Source organism: Castor canadensis, chromosome 5, assembly GCF_047511655.1.
Source record: "Castor canadensis chromosome 5, mCasCan1.hap1v2, whole genome shotgun sequence".
NCBI lineage: Eukaryota > Metazoa > Chordata > Mammalia > Rodentia > Castoridae > Castor > Castor canadensis.
The window spans coordinates 108,418,013-108,436,849 of NC_133390.1; the positions used below are offsets into that span (position 1 = coordinate 108,418,013).

Consider the following 18,837-nt stretch of genomic DNA (forward strand, 5'->3'; position numbering starts at 1 on the left):
AGGGCCTACACCTTAAGCTATTCCACCAGCCCTTTTTTTGTGTAGGGGCTCTCAAACTATTTGCCCTGGCTGGCTTTGAACCGCAATCTTCCAGATGTCTGCCTCCTGAGTAGCTAGGATTATAGGCGCTCGGCAGTTTTACAAATTTGATTTATGTAAGTTGTGTGTGTGTGTGTGTGTGTGTGTGTGTGTTTTGAGACAGAGTTTCACTACATAGCCTGGTGTAGGTTGGACCTCCCTAAGTCCTTAAACTCTCGATTAGCCTCTTGAGTGCTGGGATTACAGGAATGAGCCACCACACCTGGCTTTACATAATTTTATATTTATGCTTTGGTATTAGTATGCTACTTAAGCTGTTTGTAACAATCAGACAAAATACAAAGGCCCAAGATTTGTGAAGTGCCAAATCTATGCAAAAAGATGACCTCAGGTGTCCTACGATTTATTTTATGTGAAGTTCTTAGAAGCAAGAATAATATTAATACTTGCCAAAAAATCAGTATTAAGTATTTTTAGGATAAAAAAATCCTAAAGTGATCTATTTAAATATATGAAATATGATCAGGATTGAAATACATAAAATTCCTAGAAATGAGAACAGGTCAAAAGTTATTTTTTGGACTTTACATTTCTGGTCAAGAGTTATTTGGTTAATTTCAGATGGATCTGCAACCATTGTTTCTTATGTGGACCTTATGTGCTAGACATTTGCTAACATTTAGTAAAACAAACCTCATCAAAGTATCTAAATAGCCACAGGATTAGCTTTCCAGCTACTGTATGTCATCTTTTCAGTTTCCTCTTGAGATTTTTTTTCCCCCTTGTTTATAAATCGATGTATTAGGAAAGACTTATTTCCAAATTCATTTTAAGTTGTTTTTGGAAGAGAACAATAGCACAGTTGAATTCAAATAATCTTGTTACTTTAGAAAAATGGCCTATCAGTAAATATAAGATTAAAAGAAATATAAAAGGAAAAATAAATGGTGCTAGTAGGTTGTTACATGAAAGATAAGAGTTGCTTATTGTTGAGGGCCTAGAAAATGAATAATGAGAAAAAATTCACCAAAATTAATGAGAAAGAATGTCAAACTAGGCTATTTCAGGGGTCACTGAGTTGGCTGAAAACAATAAACGCTGATTATCTAAAAGCACTATTGCAAATAAAAAATACAAGTAAGACATGGCTCCTATCTTGAAAGGCATCACAGCTCAATAAAAAAAAAAAAATGCTGTACCAGAGTTTTAAATCAATTTTTTTGAGACCAAGAGATCTCTGGAATAGAAGGATTTATGGAGCCTTGACAGATTCTAGCCAGAAAGAAAGAGCTGTGGGACAAGTTCCCTCAGCCACCAGCAGCAAGTGGAGGAAGCAGCTGGAAAAATGTCCACTGTATCTGAAGACCAGAGTACTTTGTGTTGAAAATCTGGGGAAGGAATGCACAGAAAAGTTTCTAATTTCACTGTGCTTTATTATTTTATTACTAGTTATATATTGCTAGATTTAATAACTATTCAAAAATCATTGAATAGTTGATTCTTTCTTGGATTCCAGTATCATTTATTCTTTGCAGCAGTTATTTTTTACTTTTTGTCTATACATCTCCAAACTTTTGGAGGACAGCAACTAAGTAGCCTACTTTTTGTCTACAGGTACCTGTACAGTGTAAAATCATAGAAGGCAAATTTTTTTTTTCATTCATATGTGCATACAAGACTTGGGTCATTTCTCCCCCCTGCCTCTACCCCCTCCCTTACCACCCACTCCGCCCCCTCCCTCTCCCCCCTACCCCCACAATACCCAGTAGAAACTGTTTTGCCCTTATTTCTAATTTTGTTGTAGAGAGAGTATAAGCCATAATAGGAAGGAACAAGGGTTTTTGCTGGTTGAGATAAGGATAGCTATACAGGGAGTTGACTCACATTAATTTCCTGTGCGTGTGTGTTACCTTCTAGGTTAATTCTTTTTGATCTCACCTTTTCTCTAGTTCCTGGTCCTCTTTTCCTATTGGCCTTAGTTGCTTTTAAGGTATCTGCTTTAGTTTCTCTGTGTTAAGGGCAACAAATGCTAACTAATTTTTTAGGTGTCTTACCTATCCTCACCCCTCCCTTGTGTGCTAAAGCTTTTATCATGTGCTCAAAGTCCAATCCCCTTGTTGTGTTTGCCCTTGATCTAATGTCCACATATGAGGGAGAACATACGATTTTTGGTCTTTTGGGCCAGGCTAACCTCACTCAGAATGATGTTCTCCAATTCCATCCATTTACCAGCGAATGATAACATTTTGTTCTTCTTCATGGCTGCATAAAATTCCATTGTGTATAGATACCACATTTTCTTAATCCATTCGTCAGTGGTGGGGCATCTTGGCTGTTTCCATAACTTGGCTATTGTGAATAGAAGGCAAATATTTTTGAGCCTGGGATTATTCATTTAACAGTTTTGATTCCTCTCTTTTACACTTTTTCCAGCTTTTCCAATTGCCTGAAAGAAAAAAACAAGAATGCCAAATTCCGCCTAAATAGAAAGCTTTTTTGACATTTCTAGAGACCCTTGGTCATATTCCAGCAGAATTTCATTGTCCCTCTGAACTATAGCACTGCATATCTATATTTTACTACATTTCAAGGAGTTATAACTTTTTGTACCTGTTTTCCAATAGATTTATGTTTCTTGAGATTAAGAATAATTATATTACTTGCTCTCATGCCTCTAGTGCTAAAAACTATGCAAACTAATCTGGTAGTTTGTTCTCCAGGGATGTTTGAGCATTGAATAAGTTAATAAAATAGATTTCTCAAACATAATTTCTTTTAGGTAAATTTCATCTGATTTCCAAGTTAGGAAGAGTGGAAAAAAGTGTAGAAGCTCACTGTGGAGCTGTACTTGCAGGAAGATGGAATTATGAAGGAACAGCATTAGTTACAGGTAAATTATCTGCAAAAATGCCTTTTTTTTTTTTCCTGTGTTGGGGATTAAACCCAGGGCCTCACTCATGCAAGGCAAGTGATCTGCCATTGAGCTATACCCATTAGCCTCAAATTCATTTAAAATTAATTTTTAAGAAAAATTTCCAAAGAAACAGAACATTTGCATTTAACATGTGTCTTTCATTGTTTAATAGTAAGTAATTGGCACAGTATTGATCTAGACTGATACAGAAATACTGTCATTCAGAATATCATGTTAATTGTTAGTTTTCTTATGTGACTTTTGGAGACTATTCTGTCGAAGAAGGCTTTTAGGGCAGTCAAGTATGAGGTAAATGAAAGTTGTAATTTTTAAAAAATTCTAAAATTCAAAGTATTCTCATTTAACTATGTTTATCCCCCTTCCATATCTCTTCCATTCCTGCCCTACTTCAGAGGAGTCTCGCCTCCACTTCTTATGTTAGTTATGTGTTGCTACATAACAATTTACCTCGACAGTTAGTGACTTAAAATAATCAGAAAAAAATGTATTTTTTTCTCCTTGGTGTCTGCCTTGAGGTTTTTTCCATTCAAGTTGTTACACTGGGCTGCAGTCATAGAAGGCTTGTCTGGGCCTTGAGGATCCACCTCTAATGTGGATTACATGGCTTTTGGCAAGAGGCCTTGGTTCTGCTCTGGCTTTGGCAGGAGACTAATTCCTTGCCACATGGGCATCTCCATAGGGCTGACTGAGTATTTTTACAACATGGCATCTTGTTTCTCCCAATGATTCAAAAAATAGCAAGGTAGAAGTCATGCCTTTTGTGACTACCCTAGAAATCATAACCTTATCATTTCCATGACTTCTCTTCATTGGAAGCAAGTCTCTAGATATAGCTGACACTGAAAGAAAGGGATCAAACTGCATTCTCAAAAAGAGGAGTAATAAAGAATTTGTGATGTCTTAAAATTACCACAACTATCCCTTGGGCCTTCTGTTGAAGGATTTTTCTCCATGAATTGCTCCTTCTCTCACCTGTACCTTGAACTTCTCTTTTTCTAGGGGCTTAATTTTCACCACATAAGTGTTTAGATGTCATTCATTTTTAAAAATTAAGAAGGAAATATAAATCCCAAGCTGAGGATGTGGCTCAGTTTTAGAATGCTCATCTAGCATGCGTAAAGCCCTGGATTTGATCCCCAACACTGTAAAAATAGAATAGTGTAGAAGTAAAATAAAATAGAACAGAACAAAATAGAATAGAGTAAAATAGTAAGTAAATAATAAAACCCAGTCCTTAAATGACTCTTTAAAATACTTTACTTTCTAGTCTAAAGTGGAGATTGCAGTAGCAATTGAAGTAGTATTTGAATAACACATTCATAAATTTTCTAAGTTTGAAGGAAAAAAATTTGAGTCATTGAAGTAAATTTACTTTGATAAAATTGTTTCAAAGTAATTTCTGTTGTTTTAGTTACAACACACTCATTTAATTAGGATAAATTTTATCAGTTTTAAACATGCATTTATATGTATATACTATTGATCTATTTATTGTAAATTTGGGCCTAAATTTGTTTTCTAGAGATAAAAATATTTCTTTTCTCTATACAGTTGGAGAAGATGGACAAATTAAAATTTGGTCAAAGACTGGAATGCTTAGATCAATGTTAGCTCAGCAAGGTAGGCTTTATAATTGATAATACTATATTTGAAAATTATGGAATACAAAACTGCCTTAACATTTTCCTTTAGGAAACAATCTTATATAGTGGTTGAAACTGGCTTTGTTAAGTTCAAAATCTTCTATTTTCTTGCTTCTATTTATATTTTTCTTACTTTCCACAATGTGTGATGGCTCATGGTAATTGTCTTATTCAACCCAAGATGGATGAGATGTATGAGAAATATTCAAGGACTTTTTCTTTCTGTTTGTGAATCTATATGAGGACAACTGCAGACTAAATATTCTTTTAAAATAATACTTAAGTATTTGGGTCATATCCTGTGTAGATTAGGGTTGGGTGCCTATTTAAGAAAATCACCTGGGTGTGGCGGCACATGCCTGTAATTCCCTCACTCAGGAGACTGAGGCAAGAGGATCATAAGTTCAAAGCCAGCCTATGCAAGATCATGGCCAGCCTGAGCTACACATAGTAAGATCCTGTCTCAGAAATCCAAGTGCTGGGGATATAGTTCAGTGGTAGAGTGCTTGCTGAGAATGTACAAGGCCCTAAATTCAATCCCTAGCACTGAAAAAAACAAAATTATATTAAGAGAAGACATTTAACGTATCTCTTTACTTAAAAAGTCCCAATAAATTAATAATATTAGCACCCTTTGTAAATTGTATTATACAGTTGAGGACTGTCTCAATGTAGGGGAACAGATACATTGATTAATCTGAAACTTGGTAAGCATGCTACTTAATGGAGCAATTCAATGTTCCTTGTAATGGAAAGGTATGGCGGTCAACCCAGTAGTCATTCCTGTTGGGATATGGTTTACATATCTATGTAGCAGGTTAATATTGCTAATTATGCTTTACCTGTGACAATGAAGCAGTTTTAATGTTGACCTGAGCATGTATGAACTGATCAACAGAGACAGGTTGCCAAAAACTAGCAGATTATTCTTCAGAATAATATGATAAAGTTTTAGTATGAAGCATCTGTAAATGACTTTCAAAAATTTCCACATTTTATTTGAAAATAATGTTAAGTTACATTTCTCCAGCTATTCATTAACTATAAATATTAGCAAAAGTAGCCAGAAATGGTAAGTTGTGTTTCTCTTCTGAGGTTAAATCTTTGCTATCTATAATCTCCCTATCTCGAAAATAACCAACACAAAAAAAGGCTGGCAGAGTGGCTCAAGTAGTGGAGTCCCTACCTGGCAAGCTCAAGACCAAGTTCAACTCCTGGTACAACCAAATAATAATAATAGAGATTTTTCCCAATAATAAAAGCAAAGGACCTTGAAAAAGAATATAAATCTTCTATGGTAGATGGTGTGACAAGCTTTTGGAATTTCTCTGAAGATTTTTGTCATCTTTAACATAATTGTTAAAGAATTAATCATAGAGGCTAATGATAATAGTGTTGTTAGTTCAGTATGATAGCTTGCCTGTTCATGTAATGGGTCTGGAAGCCAAACTACTACTTATTTTACTTTTATGGGGAAAACTTATTCATAGTTCCCAAACTTGGAAAAGTCAGGTTTCTGTAATCTTTGAGGTTACAAACATGTGGCCTATTAGCTGATTCTATCCTATTGGGCAGGGTACAGGTCCAATATTTAAATCAGCACATTTCAGTACAAATTTAGATCTCCTGCTTCTTTTGAAACATTGGAAGATATGGCAACACAGGGCTTACTTTCTGGCATAAATACAATTAGCTGGAGTTTAATAGTAGATACTTCATTTTTAGTTGTATTTTTAAATTTCCCTACTTATTTTTCTTACCCTCTACCCACTTCACTCATTTATGTTACATGATAGAATACAGTGTAAATCTCTAAAGGGATTTGAATTTGTAGCTTCTGCTTCCCATTGTAGTAATCATAAAATTTAATTGTCAGTATATCCCTTGTAGGGAGCACTTACATTTCATTATTTTATTTTTGTTTTAATGTGATGTTTAATGGTAATATATTCACATGGTTCCAAATATAAAGCATAAAAAGGAGTGTAATGTTATTTAATATCCTTTTTTACCCTTTAAGTATTTCCATTGTCTCTTGTACTACTCATCTTCCCCCAACCCAGCTCACATTCCTAGAGGCAACTAGTGTACCATTTTCTTGTGTAGCAAATATATATTCTTTATTTTTCTTTTATGAGCAAGTAGATGCATACTACTACAGTATTTTTCTTGCTTATTTTTTTTTTTCACTTGAATCATGAACCATCCTGGAGATAACTCCATTTTATGATACATAAAATCTTCTTCAAAATGTTTTCTAAAGTGGATGTATGTACTGTTTATATACCTACCAGCAGTATATGAAGGCACCACATCTTAGCCAATGCTTAGCTGTTTTTTAGTTTTGTTTTTTTTTTGTGGTTCTTGGCATTGAAACTTGGGCCTCATGCAGTCTAAAGATGAGCACTTCCATTGAGCTATATCCCTACCCCTTGTCTTTTTAATAAAATCTTATAGGGAGTGCAAAATAGTATCTCAGTGTGGTTCTGATTTGCATTTCCTTGATAACTAGTGAAATTGTGTGTATTTTTATTAGCTTACTGGCCATTTGTAGAACATCTTTGGAGAAATAGCTATTCAAATCCTTTGCTCACTTTAAAAATTGGGTTTTTTTTTTTAGCTTGTCCTGGTGATGCATGCGTGTCCCAGCTACAAAGGAGACTGAGGCAGGTGGATCGCTTGAGTCCAGTAGTTTAAGACCTGTCTAGGCAACAGCTAGAATCCCATCTCCTAAAAAAAAAAAAAAAAAAAAAGCTAATTATATGGTGTAATGCTATTATCCATCAACTTTCCAAATAGCTGTTATTTCCTTGGCAACAGATGACTTTGAAAGTTTATATTAATTATGAGATTAACAAGCAAAATTAAAATAGATGTTTAGTTATTATAATGGCAATAATACAGAAGTAAAAGTTTCTGATTATTTATAAAGTCTCCATTAGAGACTGAAAAATTTGAGTGTTATAAATCTGGCCTACTGAGAGTGAGAACTCAAAGCATAGGTTGGAAGCAGATCAGGTGGGGTGCCTTCTTTGAAGGTGTAAACTTGCATACAGAAGTACAAAATAATGTAAACCCAAGTTACTATAAAACTTGGAATTCCATAAATCATGTTGAAACCATGCTTTTTATTTTGTCTATGTGTGTATGTGAATTACATGTATTTCTTGATGAATAGAAATCAATTCCTGAATTCATTTCTTTCATCTATTGGAGCCAAGTTTTCACCTAGAAAAAGTCCTCGTCGTAACTTTCTCTTAACTTTTAGGACTTGACTTAGCTTAGAAATGATCCTTACTCGTGCCTATGAGGAATTAATATTTCTAATTTGAGAAAAATGTGTAGGTTGGGAATAATTATAATTAGGGCCCTATGTTATATTACATTGTGCATTTTAATTATGGATTCAGATTGGAATAAACTACTACTACAAACCTTTAAGGACATTTGCCTCTATTTTCAAATGGAGGAATGGAACAATAAAATGTAGAACCTGTCTATTTGTAAAGGAGGTAAGCTGGAAATGTAACTGTGACACCAGGCAGAGTGTGCTCATTGCTGTAAAGTGCCATTGGAGGACAGGAAGGCAAAAAGTAATGCTTTGTAGGGAGAGAAAGGATTGGAAAGGCTTTCTAGCCAATATTGCAGCATCTTTTTATCTGGGTTTTCTTCTTTTTTGGGGGGGGGTAGCATGTGTTAATTGTTCAAAGCTGCTTTGTTATAGTATTTCTATATCTGAATATAATATACTTTGATCAAATTCACCCCCTCTATTACTCTTTTTTACCACCCTCCTTTTAAAACAATTTTAACGTGTTTCATTATGCTATTTTCATACATGTCTATGAGGTACTTTGTGCATATTCACCCCCCATGTCACCCTCTCTCATTCTGAGTGTTCCCACTCCCAATCACTTCCCTATTTACATTTGGTTTTTGTCATTTGTTTTTGCTTTTATGGTCTAGATTCACATATGAGAGAACACACAATATTTGTCTTTCTCAGTTTGGTTTATTTCACTTAACATGATTATTCCTACTTCTATCCATTTTTCTACAAATAGTATAATTTCATTCTTTTTTTATAGCTGAATAGTATTTCACTGTTTGTATATATGTATATGTGTGTATCACATTTTCTCTATCTATTCCTCAGTCAGTGGACACCCAGACTAATTCCATAGTTTGGCTGTTGTGAATGTGCTGTGGTAAACTTGAGTGTGCAAGTAGCATCAGGTATTCCTTCATGTGTATGCCCAGGAGTGCTATAGCTGGATATAGTCATCTAGGCTGGCAGTTATTCTCTTTTAGGACTTGAAATATATCATTCATTCCTTCTTTGCTTTTAAAGTTCTGTTAAACCTGCTGTTATTTTGATGGGTTGCCTTTATAGGTGACTTGGCATTTCTGTCTCTTGCAGTTTTCAATATTCTTTCCAGGTTCTGTATGCCTAATGTTTTAATTATAATATGACATGGAGAGGTTCTTTTGTGGTCTTGTCTATTTGAAATCCTAAAAGCCTACTATATACTTGGATGACCATCTGCTTCTTAAGATTTGGGAAGTTTTCTGGTACTATCTTATCAAATATGTTTTCTATGCCTTTAGCTTGCACCTCTTCATCGTCTATGCTCATGATGTATAGGTTTGGTCTTTTAATGGCATCCCATTGGTCTTGCCATGTTCCTTTTGTACTTTATATTTTTTTCTCTTATCTCCATCTGCATGTTCATCTCTTCATTTGAGTTTTCTTAGAATTCATTTGGGAATTTATTCATGTCCTTTTTAATTTCATGATCATTTGTAAAATTTTTTTTGAATTATTCATATGAGATTTTATTCACTTCACAGTCATTATTGTTTGTTACTGTTGAGCTGTTGAGTTTCAGAGGAGTCATGTTGCCTTGTTTTCTCATATATCTTGTGTTTATGTGTTGGGATTTGCAAATCTGAGTCTAAGGCATTAATTAGAAATTTCAATCACCAATAATCTTTCAGTTGAAATATTCTCAGAGTTCAGCAGGACAGTGTGGTGGCCAGCTTGAAGTGCTGTTTCTTATTATTGGGCTAGGGATATGGCTCAGTAGCCAAGCATTCATCCATGTGCTTGAAACACCGGATATGATCCCTAGCACTGCTCCAAAGAAGGTAAACTAACTGGAGTCACTTGTAGAAGGGTCATTTGTCGGTTTCTGGGGTGCTTTCACTATAGAAGCTTCCCTTACCAGTATATTGGGATCACTGCTAGCTACAGGGAGCTTTATAGCCTGTGAGCCAAGCAGTTTCCTGCTTGCTCCACAAGCCCCCCAGTTTGCATCTCTAGGGGCAGCAAGCATCCAAACCTCAGGATGACTCTGAATGCATCAGAGAGTAGAGGAAGCAAACAGAGCACTGAGTTCTTCCCTGGTTGGAGGAGAACTGAGGGACCTAGTACTCTGCCTGTTGGTCTCAATGCTTCAGACCTCATTCAGCAGTTCACCTCCCTATGAGGAAGAGGCTGTGGAAGTCTCATGTTTCAGAGGGTTTGGGTTCAGGGCTCTCAAACCTGCCTGTCAGCTAACATATACAAGGAAGCAGTTACCAGTGGTGCACCTCAGTTTTTTCAGATCCTGCCCAGAAGTTCACCTCACTGTGGAGAAGAAGAAGCTGTAGAAGTCACATGATTCTGTGGGCTTGGGTTGGAGCCCTTAGATCCACTTGACAGCAGACACATGCAGGAATGCAGTTCCTAGATGAGGGCCAACCCATCTAGTCTCTCTGTATGAGACTGTGAATATCACAGAATTCAGAGGGTCTGAGCCAGTAGCCTTCCGATCTACCTTGCAGCCAATGCACATGGCCAGGAGGCAGGCCCTGGAGGCTGAATGCTGTGCCAGCCACAGGCTGAGTGTTCATTCCTGCTGAAGTCCAGAGGGAATAGGACTTGCTCCTTGACAGGGAGGGTGGGGGTCTCTGACCACTTGTACCTCTGCTGCTGAATTGTACTTCTCTTCTGAGACCATATCAGACTCTCCTTCTCCATCACCATCTCTCGTGATAGGAGACAGACACTGTGGCAGGCTACCTAAGATTCCCTGAGCTGACTGTTCTTTGTTTTCAAGCCCTCAGAATATCTTAGTCTCAAACAACAGACCTCTGAAGATGGAATCTTGCTTTCCACAGTAACAGGAGCCACAAAATGTCTTCCTTCACCTATGCTAGCCTTCCATACTTGAGCAGTCACTTTCTCACCAAACCCCTGAACTGAGTTTAAGACTTGTGGGAGGTGGGAAGTGGGGGCTTATCTTGTAGCTAGAATGGTCAGTCTGTTGCCTGACCATTCAGGCAACATTCATTGTCTAACTTATCTTCTGATTCTGTCTTCAGCTTCCCCTCCTCCTGGTAGGTGGGGACAAGACTTGGAACTGTCAGCTACTTTTTCTGCTGTTGCAGTTTCTCTGTGCTTTTCTGCTGTCCTGCCAACTCTTTTGTGATTTCCGATGCTCTTCCTGTCAGTTTTTGTTTAGAATGTACTCTCTTCTGTGTAACCTGACTCTTCTCATTCACTGAATCAAAATGGTGGGTGCTTCTAATCTGCATAAAAGTGAAAGAGGAAAATTGATGCTAGTGGGAAGTTGAGACCCCCTCCCTGCCAAGAGAGAAGTGGTTGAGGATAGGAAGTAAAGAGCAAATGCTTTTATTTAAGTTTTTTCTTATACTGCCCCAGTGATTTGCATAAACAAAAAGTTGCTTTTCTCAAAAAATAAATCCCACTTGGTTATCTATTGTTAGTACTTGTCTCCACAAACACAATGAAAGGGAAATGACTCTTGATTTTTGACCTCTTAATGATTTGGTCAAAAAAAAAAAAAAAAGGTGAGTGCCTACTACCATGAACAACAAAGTAAACTAACGCTTCCTTATTGCTTTACAAACTCATTTCTAGCAGTAGTTGTTAACAGATAGGGCATATTTAGTACCTGAGTGTATTCTAAGTACTTTATATTTACTCAATGTAGACCTCTGTTAGATTTTGGGCAGATAGTTAATGCTTCACTACAATAGTGAACAGTTTGCTTTAAATGTGTTTTTAAAAACACACAAAATAACACTTTTAGGGATACTTTCATAGTATGAATGTGAAAAACATGGTATATCTGACCAGGTACTTCCTTAAACAATAGTAATACTTTTTTGTCTCCTCTTCTGTGGTTTAAAATGCCTTCAATAGGTTGAAAGAATTTAGATAATTTGTTTTACAGAGAGATAAGGGTCTGACATTTAACACAACCCCAGGTGCATGTGGTTTCTTAAAAAATGTCAAAAAGGTCACATGATTTTAGTGTACAAAGTCAGAAAAACAAGAGCTTTTTGAGTGTCTTAACTGAAATGGAGCATAAATAAAAATTCTCAATAGAAAAAGCAAGAAATTACTTAATTATAAGATTATTTTGTGTTTCTGTCCATTTTTGTTAATGATAAAATTAGTAACATCATGTTATATCATTTGCTATATATTTGGAGCCTAAATTTATGATTTCCGTACTGACTTTGCAAAGTGCAGTACAGCACAGGAATAATTAAGGCTTTAATAAGTATGTTTTTAACATTTTGAATATCATGGATTTGTCTCAAATGCTAATGGATGGGTTTCATCATAATAGAAATCATTATTTTCTTTGTGAAGCCAATTCATCCACTTTGAATAATGATCTTCATCTGAACCACCCATATTAAAAGTTACATACCTATGTTATTCATCTCCATTTGACTCCATTTGAGAGGAAAGTGGTCACATATTTACAGTAGTTTCACAATTAATGTTTTCTCTTACATGAAAGGAATGACTTTTCTTAGTTCCTGAAATTATATTCATTTTGCATTTTTAGTGATTGGGAGAATTGATCTTATTTAGGGTTGCTTATTTATCAAAAAGAACTCCATATTTGTTTCCATTGCTTGTATTTTGATTGAAGTTAATGTGGTTAAAATGTCCATGTTACAACAATGGAATTACTTAACTTTTCCACTTACTTTGTTTTACATTATAAGTTATGCTTATTTTGTTTTAAACTATAAATTATACCTGGTCTTTAACCTATTACTGTTTTAAAAATTTTTGTATAAGCAAGAAATAAATTGTTTCATTGTCCCAACAGAGCAGCTAAGTATTCTGAAGAAAGGTTTATAAACAAGGAAATGGTGACACAGCTGACTTAATGGGGCCACAAATTAAATGTTAAAGTTAGGAGGATGAAAGCGTCCCTAGTTCCTCATCCTATACCCCAACCGTGCCTTTTACCACAACTGAAGGCCTAAAGTCACATCCTGTATAACTCAACAGGAGCTGTATTTACTGAATTATTTCCTTGGGGTACGTGTTTTTCATAGTTTACTGTATACCCTAGGAAAGTGTAATTTTACTGAATGTATTCATGAAGATTTGATAGCCTATAAATTAGAACATATCAATTTCCTTTTTTGCACAAAAGTTATAACTAAAATAATGGAAACAAGGAAAGCAGCTACAATTATACTCTCCTGTTAAGTCCTTTTCCTCTCCACTCACCTCCAGTCCTTACCAAGAACCACATTTGCAGCATTTGAAATTTTGACTTATATTTTCTGGGGGGTTTACTAAGTTGAACTCTTCATTTGGAGATTTATATTTGAAGCCCAGTTCAGAACCTGGCTACTTGCAGAAAATATTCCCAAAGAAAATGTGCTCATTGAGTACAGAAGGAAGGAATCCCTTCTGTGGTTGGTCACTTTACTGGGAAGAGTTTATGTGGGTTCCTTTGACAGAATACTCCTGGACGTCATTGACTAGACAGGATAGTTAAACTCTTTGTAACATTACATCTACACTGTAGAAGCCATACTGAAAGGTTTTGGGGCATAGGTTTAAAGGAGACTTTCCAATCCCTGTAAATCACTGATACTTGCTCACAATTGAGTTTGGCCTTATTAGAGAGAAAAATGGCACAAAAGAAATAGGGTGCCACTTGAATAAAAGTATTTGTTTTGCTGCAACTTCAGGTTGATTACAGCATTCAGTTGGGGTTTCCATTTAAATAAACAAATCTTATTGATTACACTCATAAATCATCAAATTCAGATTTCATTTTACTGAGAATGTAAATTTCTTAAAGATTTATTTATTTATTCATTCATTCATTCATAAAGGTCAATTGCTACCATAGTCTGATTTAGGAGCCCTAAACAATTTTTAAAGCTTAGTTTTGTAGTTATAGATGGGTTAATGTTGCACAGATGAATAATGGAATGCAGATTATTCATTACTGTATAACCATTGCTTTCAATAGATGTGATATTCGTTCTTTAAAACTAGGTTCACATTAAGTGAAGGCTGGTAGCCTTTCTTAGGATAGGTAATCTAGTAAGTAATCGAGTTAGGAAATACTGTCTTTGCCAGGTATGTTAGTGCACACCTATTATCCCAGTACTTGGGAGGCTGAGGCAGGAGGATCGCAAGTTTGAGCTGGCCTGGGCTACATGAGAACCTGTCTAAATAATAACAGTAATAATAATAATAATAATAAAAGTAATAATAATACTATCCTTAAATATAATTGAGTTAAAAAAATACCGTCTCTGAATTCCTTTTGGAAATTAAATCAGTATAAATTTAATGTAGTTCGTAGTAAAATAGATGAATCAAATTTATATTTTTCTCCTGAAAGTGGAGTCAGCTTTATCCAGGTTATAGGATATGTAAGCCCTTCTTAGCTTACCTTTCAGGCTAAAGTCAGACTGATAGATGACAAAACTCCCTGATCTGATATTTAATTTACCATTTAAGAATTCATAGGTGGGAAACATAGGTTGTTCTGGGGTGGATTGATTTCTACTTAATTAGACTACTATACTACCTAAGCAGCAGGTGAGGGAAAGTCTGTTGCCTGTTGCAGAATCAGGAATGGGAATTAATCTATAAGGTAAGTATACCACATGTATATATGTACATACATATGTATGTGTGTGTGTGTGTGTATATATATATATATATATATATATATATATATATATTTAGAAGTGTTTATTGTTTGGATAATATATATATTATTGTTGTGCTGGGTGTAGATACATTGTAGCATTTACAAAGGTTCTTACAATGTATCAAATATATCATACTTGAATTCCCCGCTCCACTTCTCTCCCCCCATCTTCCCCAGCCCTGATTCCTGGAAGTTTCAACAGGTATCATTTTTGCATTTACATATATGTGTATACCTTGTTTTCACCATATTCATCCTCCTACCCCTTTCTTCTCCACCTCCCCCCTCCTGCCAGTGCCAACCCTTTCCCCACCCCTCCCTCCTGTTTTCTGATTTTGTAGAAGAAAAAACATAAAAGATAAAATGAGAAACATAGGTTTTGCTAGTTCGAGGTAAAGATAGATACACAGGGAATTTCCTTGTGTTGTTCTGATGTATATATGTATTATAGCTCCAATTGTTTCACCTCTTCCAGTCCTCTTCACTACTCCCTAGTCCACTTCCCATGGTGGCCCTGGCCAGTTTAAATTTTCTGTATGCGTTCCTGTACAGTGAGCACATCAACCTCATTCAAGTTTTTGGTTTCCGTCCCTTGCCCTATCCCTCCCTTGCACAGCCTCCCCTTAGTGTGAGCTGTGTCCCATTATATTGCTGCATTTGTTTTAGGTCTACAATCCGCATATGAGGGAGAACATGTGGCTTTTGACCTTCTGAGCCTGGCTGACTTCACTTAAGATGATGTTCTCTTGTTCTGTCCATTTACGTGTGGATCGCAAAATTTCATTCTTTTTTATTTACCTTATACATTGAGTCAGTTTATGCACTGTTGACTGTTGAGGATGAGAAATAATAAAATGTGATTTTCTGATATCTCTTTATAAATGAAGTGTACTTGGTTTATACATTTTAATAGCATACTATCTGGAATTTTGGAAAACTACCTATTTTCTCAGCAAGGTCCACATTAGTTAAAAAATAGAGTATGTTGCTGGGTGTAGTGGTGCCTGCCTATCATCCAAGCACTCAGGAGAACGTTGGAGGCCAGCCTCAAACAAAGAAAAAATACAGTGTCAGTGGGTCACTGTAGGTTTTTAATATTAATACTTACTATTCACTATTGATTTAATAATTACTAATTTAATTTAATTAACAGTAATATTTTAATACTTTGATACTTAATATTGAAAACTAGATTTAATTTTTTTTCGTACTGGGGCTTGAACTCAGGGCCTACACTTTGAACCACCCCACCAGCCCTTTTTTTGTGAAGGATTTTTTTCAAGATAGGGTCTCGCCAACAATTTGTCTGGGCTGGCTTTGAACTGCTGTCCTCCTGATCTCTGCCTCCTGAGTAGCTAGGATTATAGGCATGAGCCACTGACATCCGCCTAGATTTAAAATTTTTAATATCAATCTGTGGTTCAGTATCAGGTTGTTCTCCAATTTGAAAGGGACACTGAATAAGATGGAAATAAAATGATACCAAGACTGTTCTTTTGATTTTAACAGTCTTCCTCCCTCCCTCCCTCTTTTTTTTTTATTGGCAGGACTGAGGGTTGAACTTAGGTCCTCAAGCTTGCTACACAGGCATCTACTTTAACCACTCCACCAGCCTATAATCTCCCTTTTTATAAGGCATATGTGATGGTTAATTTTGATTGTCAACTTGATTGGATTGAGAAATGCCTAGAAGATTAGTAAAGTATCCCCTAGATGTTTCTGAGAGGGTATGTTCAGAGACCATTAGATCATGAGGGCTCTTACCTAATGGGTGGTTTAATCCACTGATAGATTCAAAATTTGAATAGACTTAAGTGGTGGTAGAACTGTGGAAAGAAGGGCCTGGTTGAAGGAAGTAGGTCACTGGGGGCATGCTTTTTTTTAAGTAGTGATACTGGTGTTTGAATTCAGGGTTTCGTGCTTGCTAGGTGTCTTTCTGCTTGAGCCACACCTCCATCCTGGGAGCATGTTTTTGAAGGTCCTATCTTGTCTTGGCTCCCTCCAGTCTTCCTCTGCTTCCAGGCTGAGGAGCTGAACAGCTCTGTTCCACCATGCCCTCCCTGCCTTAATGGACTGCAGCAAAATAAATCCTTCTTTCTTTGTTTTTGTCAAGTATTTTGTCACAGCATCTAGAAAGTGTGACTGACACAGCATAATAATGAAAGTTATTCAGTCTTTTTTTCATCTTTTTTTTGACAGGAACACCAGTGTATTCAGTAGCATGGGGCCCCGATTCAGAAAAAGTTCTTTACACAGCAGGCAAGCAGCTGATCATTAAACCTCTTCAACCAAATGCTAAAGTTTTACAGGTACTTCTCTGGCATTTGTAAATTGTTAGTTGGATCTGCCTAACAGCTAAGCTAGGGAGTACTTAAAATCCCTTTCTTCTGGGTGGTCTTTTTGTAGTAGGAAGTCTTTGAGTGTGTAGTTTGATCAACCTTTATTACAGAACAGGAGTATCTGTTTATATATTCAAGAAGGCTCATTTCCCCTTCATTCCAATTATGTTATACCAGTAAATCTTAAAGGTGTTTTGGGTTACTGAATTGTCACATAATTTGGCATCTTTAAATTTAACAGTCAGCCTTAAATATATAGATTTGAGATAAAATTATAAAACTTTTAGAGCTTGCTCAAACTTTGTTTTGTTGTCTGTGTTTTGAGACAGGGTCTTACTAGGTTGCCCAGGCTGGCCTCAAACTTACAATTCTCCTACCTCAGGCACCAGGGAGCTAGGTTTACAGGTGTACATATTACCTCTGACCAGAATGCTTTTTTAAAGTTTTTATTTTTATTGTTGTCATTATCTGTTCAAACACTTGAGCTGTCTCTAAGAGTATACCATTCTTGTAGTATTTTTAGAGTGGGGAGGAATCAGTATAATATTTAGAACAAATTATGTGCATATAACTTTACAAATAGCAAAGACTATCTTAAGGATCAATGTTGAGCTCACACTTTCTTTTGTACTGTTCAGAAAGGAGGGAAAGTTAATTTAGGAGCTAAGTAATAAAGAGGAGGGAAGGTTGTTTAAGACAAGGATCAGGAAGGATGACTGTTCAGAAATAAGCGAGAAAGGGACAAACAGAACCACACATAAACAAGCAGAACAGTGATGGCAGTTAAGACAGGTCAGGGTACGACAAATAAATTCAGAAGTTTTAAGTCAATACGTAGATTTTGTTACTTGATTCAAGTATTAAAAGAAAAGGATTTTCTTTACATTTTGATAATGACACAATATAGTTTGGGTAATAAGGACATGGGCTTTGGAGTTAGTCACCTGGTTTTAAATCTTCATTTACTTACCTCTATGTGACTCCAGGCAATTTATAAAATGTCTTTGTCAGCTTTCTTGTCTTGTAGTTGGTGATACGAATACCTACTTAATAGAATTGTTACAAGGATGAAATAAGCTCAATTCTAAAGTGCATAGGACTGTACCTGACATGCAGTAAGCACTCTATGTAGAATAGAGATTATCTATGTTGTTTTGTTGCTACGAGTTAATATGCCATCTCTACCTTTTAATCAGCCAGGGAGGTTAGGAAAATAGATGTCCAATGACTAGGTTCTGGGCAAGGAATTTGGTGATGGAAAATGTCAGGTATAGCAGGTATAAAAGTTTTTTAAGAATCAGTAGGCTGGGTATGATGGGGCATGCCTGTAACCCTAGTACTTGGGAGGCCTGAAGCAGGAGGATTACAAGTTGGAGGACATCCTGGGCTATGTACTGAGTTTGAGGCTTTTACATTTTTACTGCATGCAGAATACTCTGCTAAGAATTGTGGGGACAAACAAGAGATAGAAGAAACAAGTTCTTGTCCTTGAACACCTAAGGTAAAGATTTAAGAAAAGGGAAAAAGCTGGGAGATAGGACTAGTTCTGACTGCCTTCAAAGTCCTTCCATGAAAATCTGCTAGGAATTACACAGCAAAGCCAGGCAAGTTGAATCTTTTAGTTTATACCTTTAGTTTATGGTTGTGTGAATTTAAATACCTATAATTAAGTTTATATAAATAAAACTTGGACCGAGTGCTGGTGGCTCCCACCTATAATCCTAGCTACCCAGGAGACAGAGATCAGGAGGATCATGGTTTGTAGCCAGTCTGGGCAAATAGTTCGTGAGACCCTATGTCACAAATACCTAGCACTAAAAAAGGGCTGGCAGAGTGGCTCAAGTAGTAAAGCACCTGTCTAGCAAGCATAAGGCCCTGAGTTC

At 36.2% G+C, this 18,837-nt stretch overlaps 1 protein-coding gene across 6 annotated transcripts in view; it reads left to right on the forward strand.

Moving 5' to 3' along the window:
• The window catches only part of Ift80 (intraflagellar transport 80), a 119,345-nt gene that overhangs the window by 18,364 nt on the left and 82,144 nt on the right, over positions 1-18,837 (forward strand). For 5 of the 6 annotated variants that reach the window (XM_074073886.1, XM_074073889.1, XM_074073884.1 and 2 more), the window contains 3 exons: positions 2,819-2,929; positions 4,526-4,594; positions 16,815-16,924. In XM_074073886.1, the coding sequence (XP_073929987.1) occupies positions 2,819-2,929; positions 4,526-4,594; positions 16,815-16,924 (290 nt within the window). The remainder of the gene's footprint in view (positions 1-2,818; positions 2,930-4,525; positions 4,595-16,814; positions 16,925-18,837) is intronic. The other variant, XM_074073888.1, reaches the window with a different exon arrangement.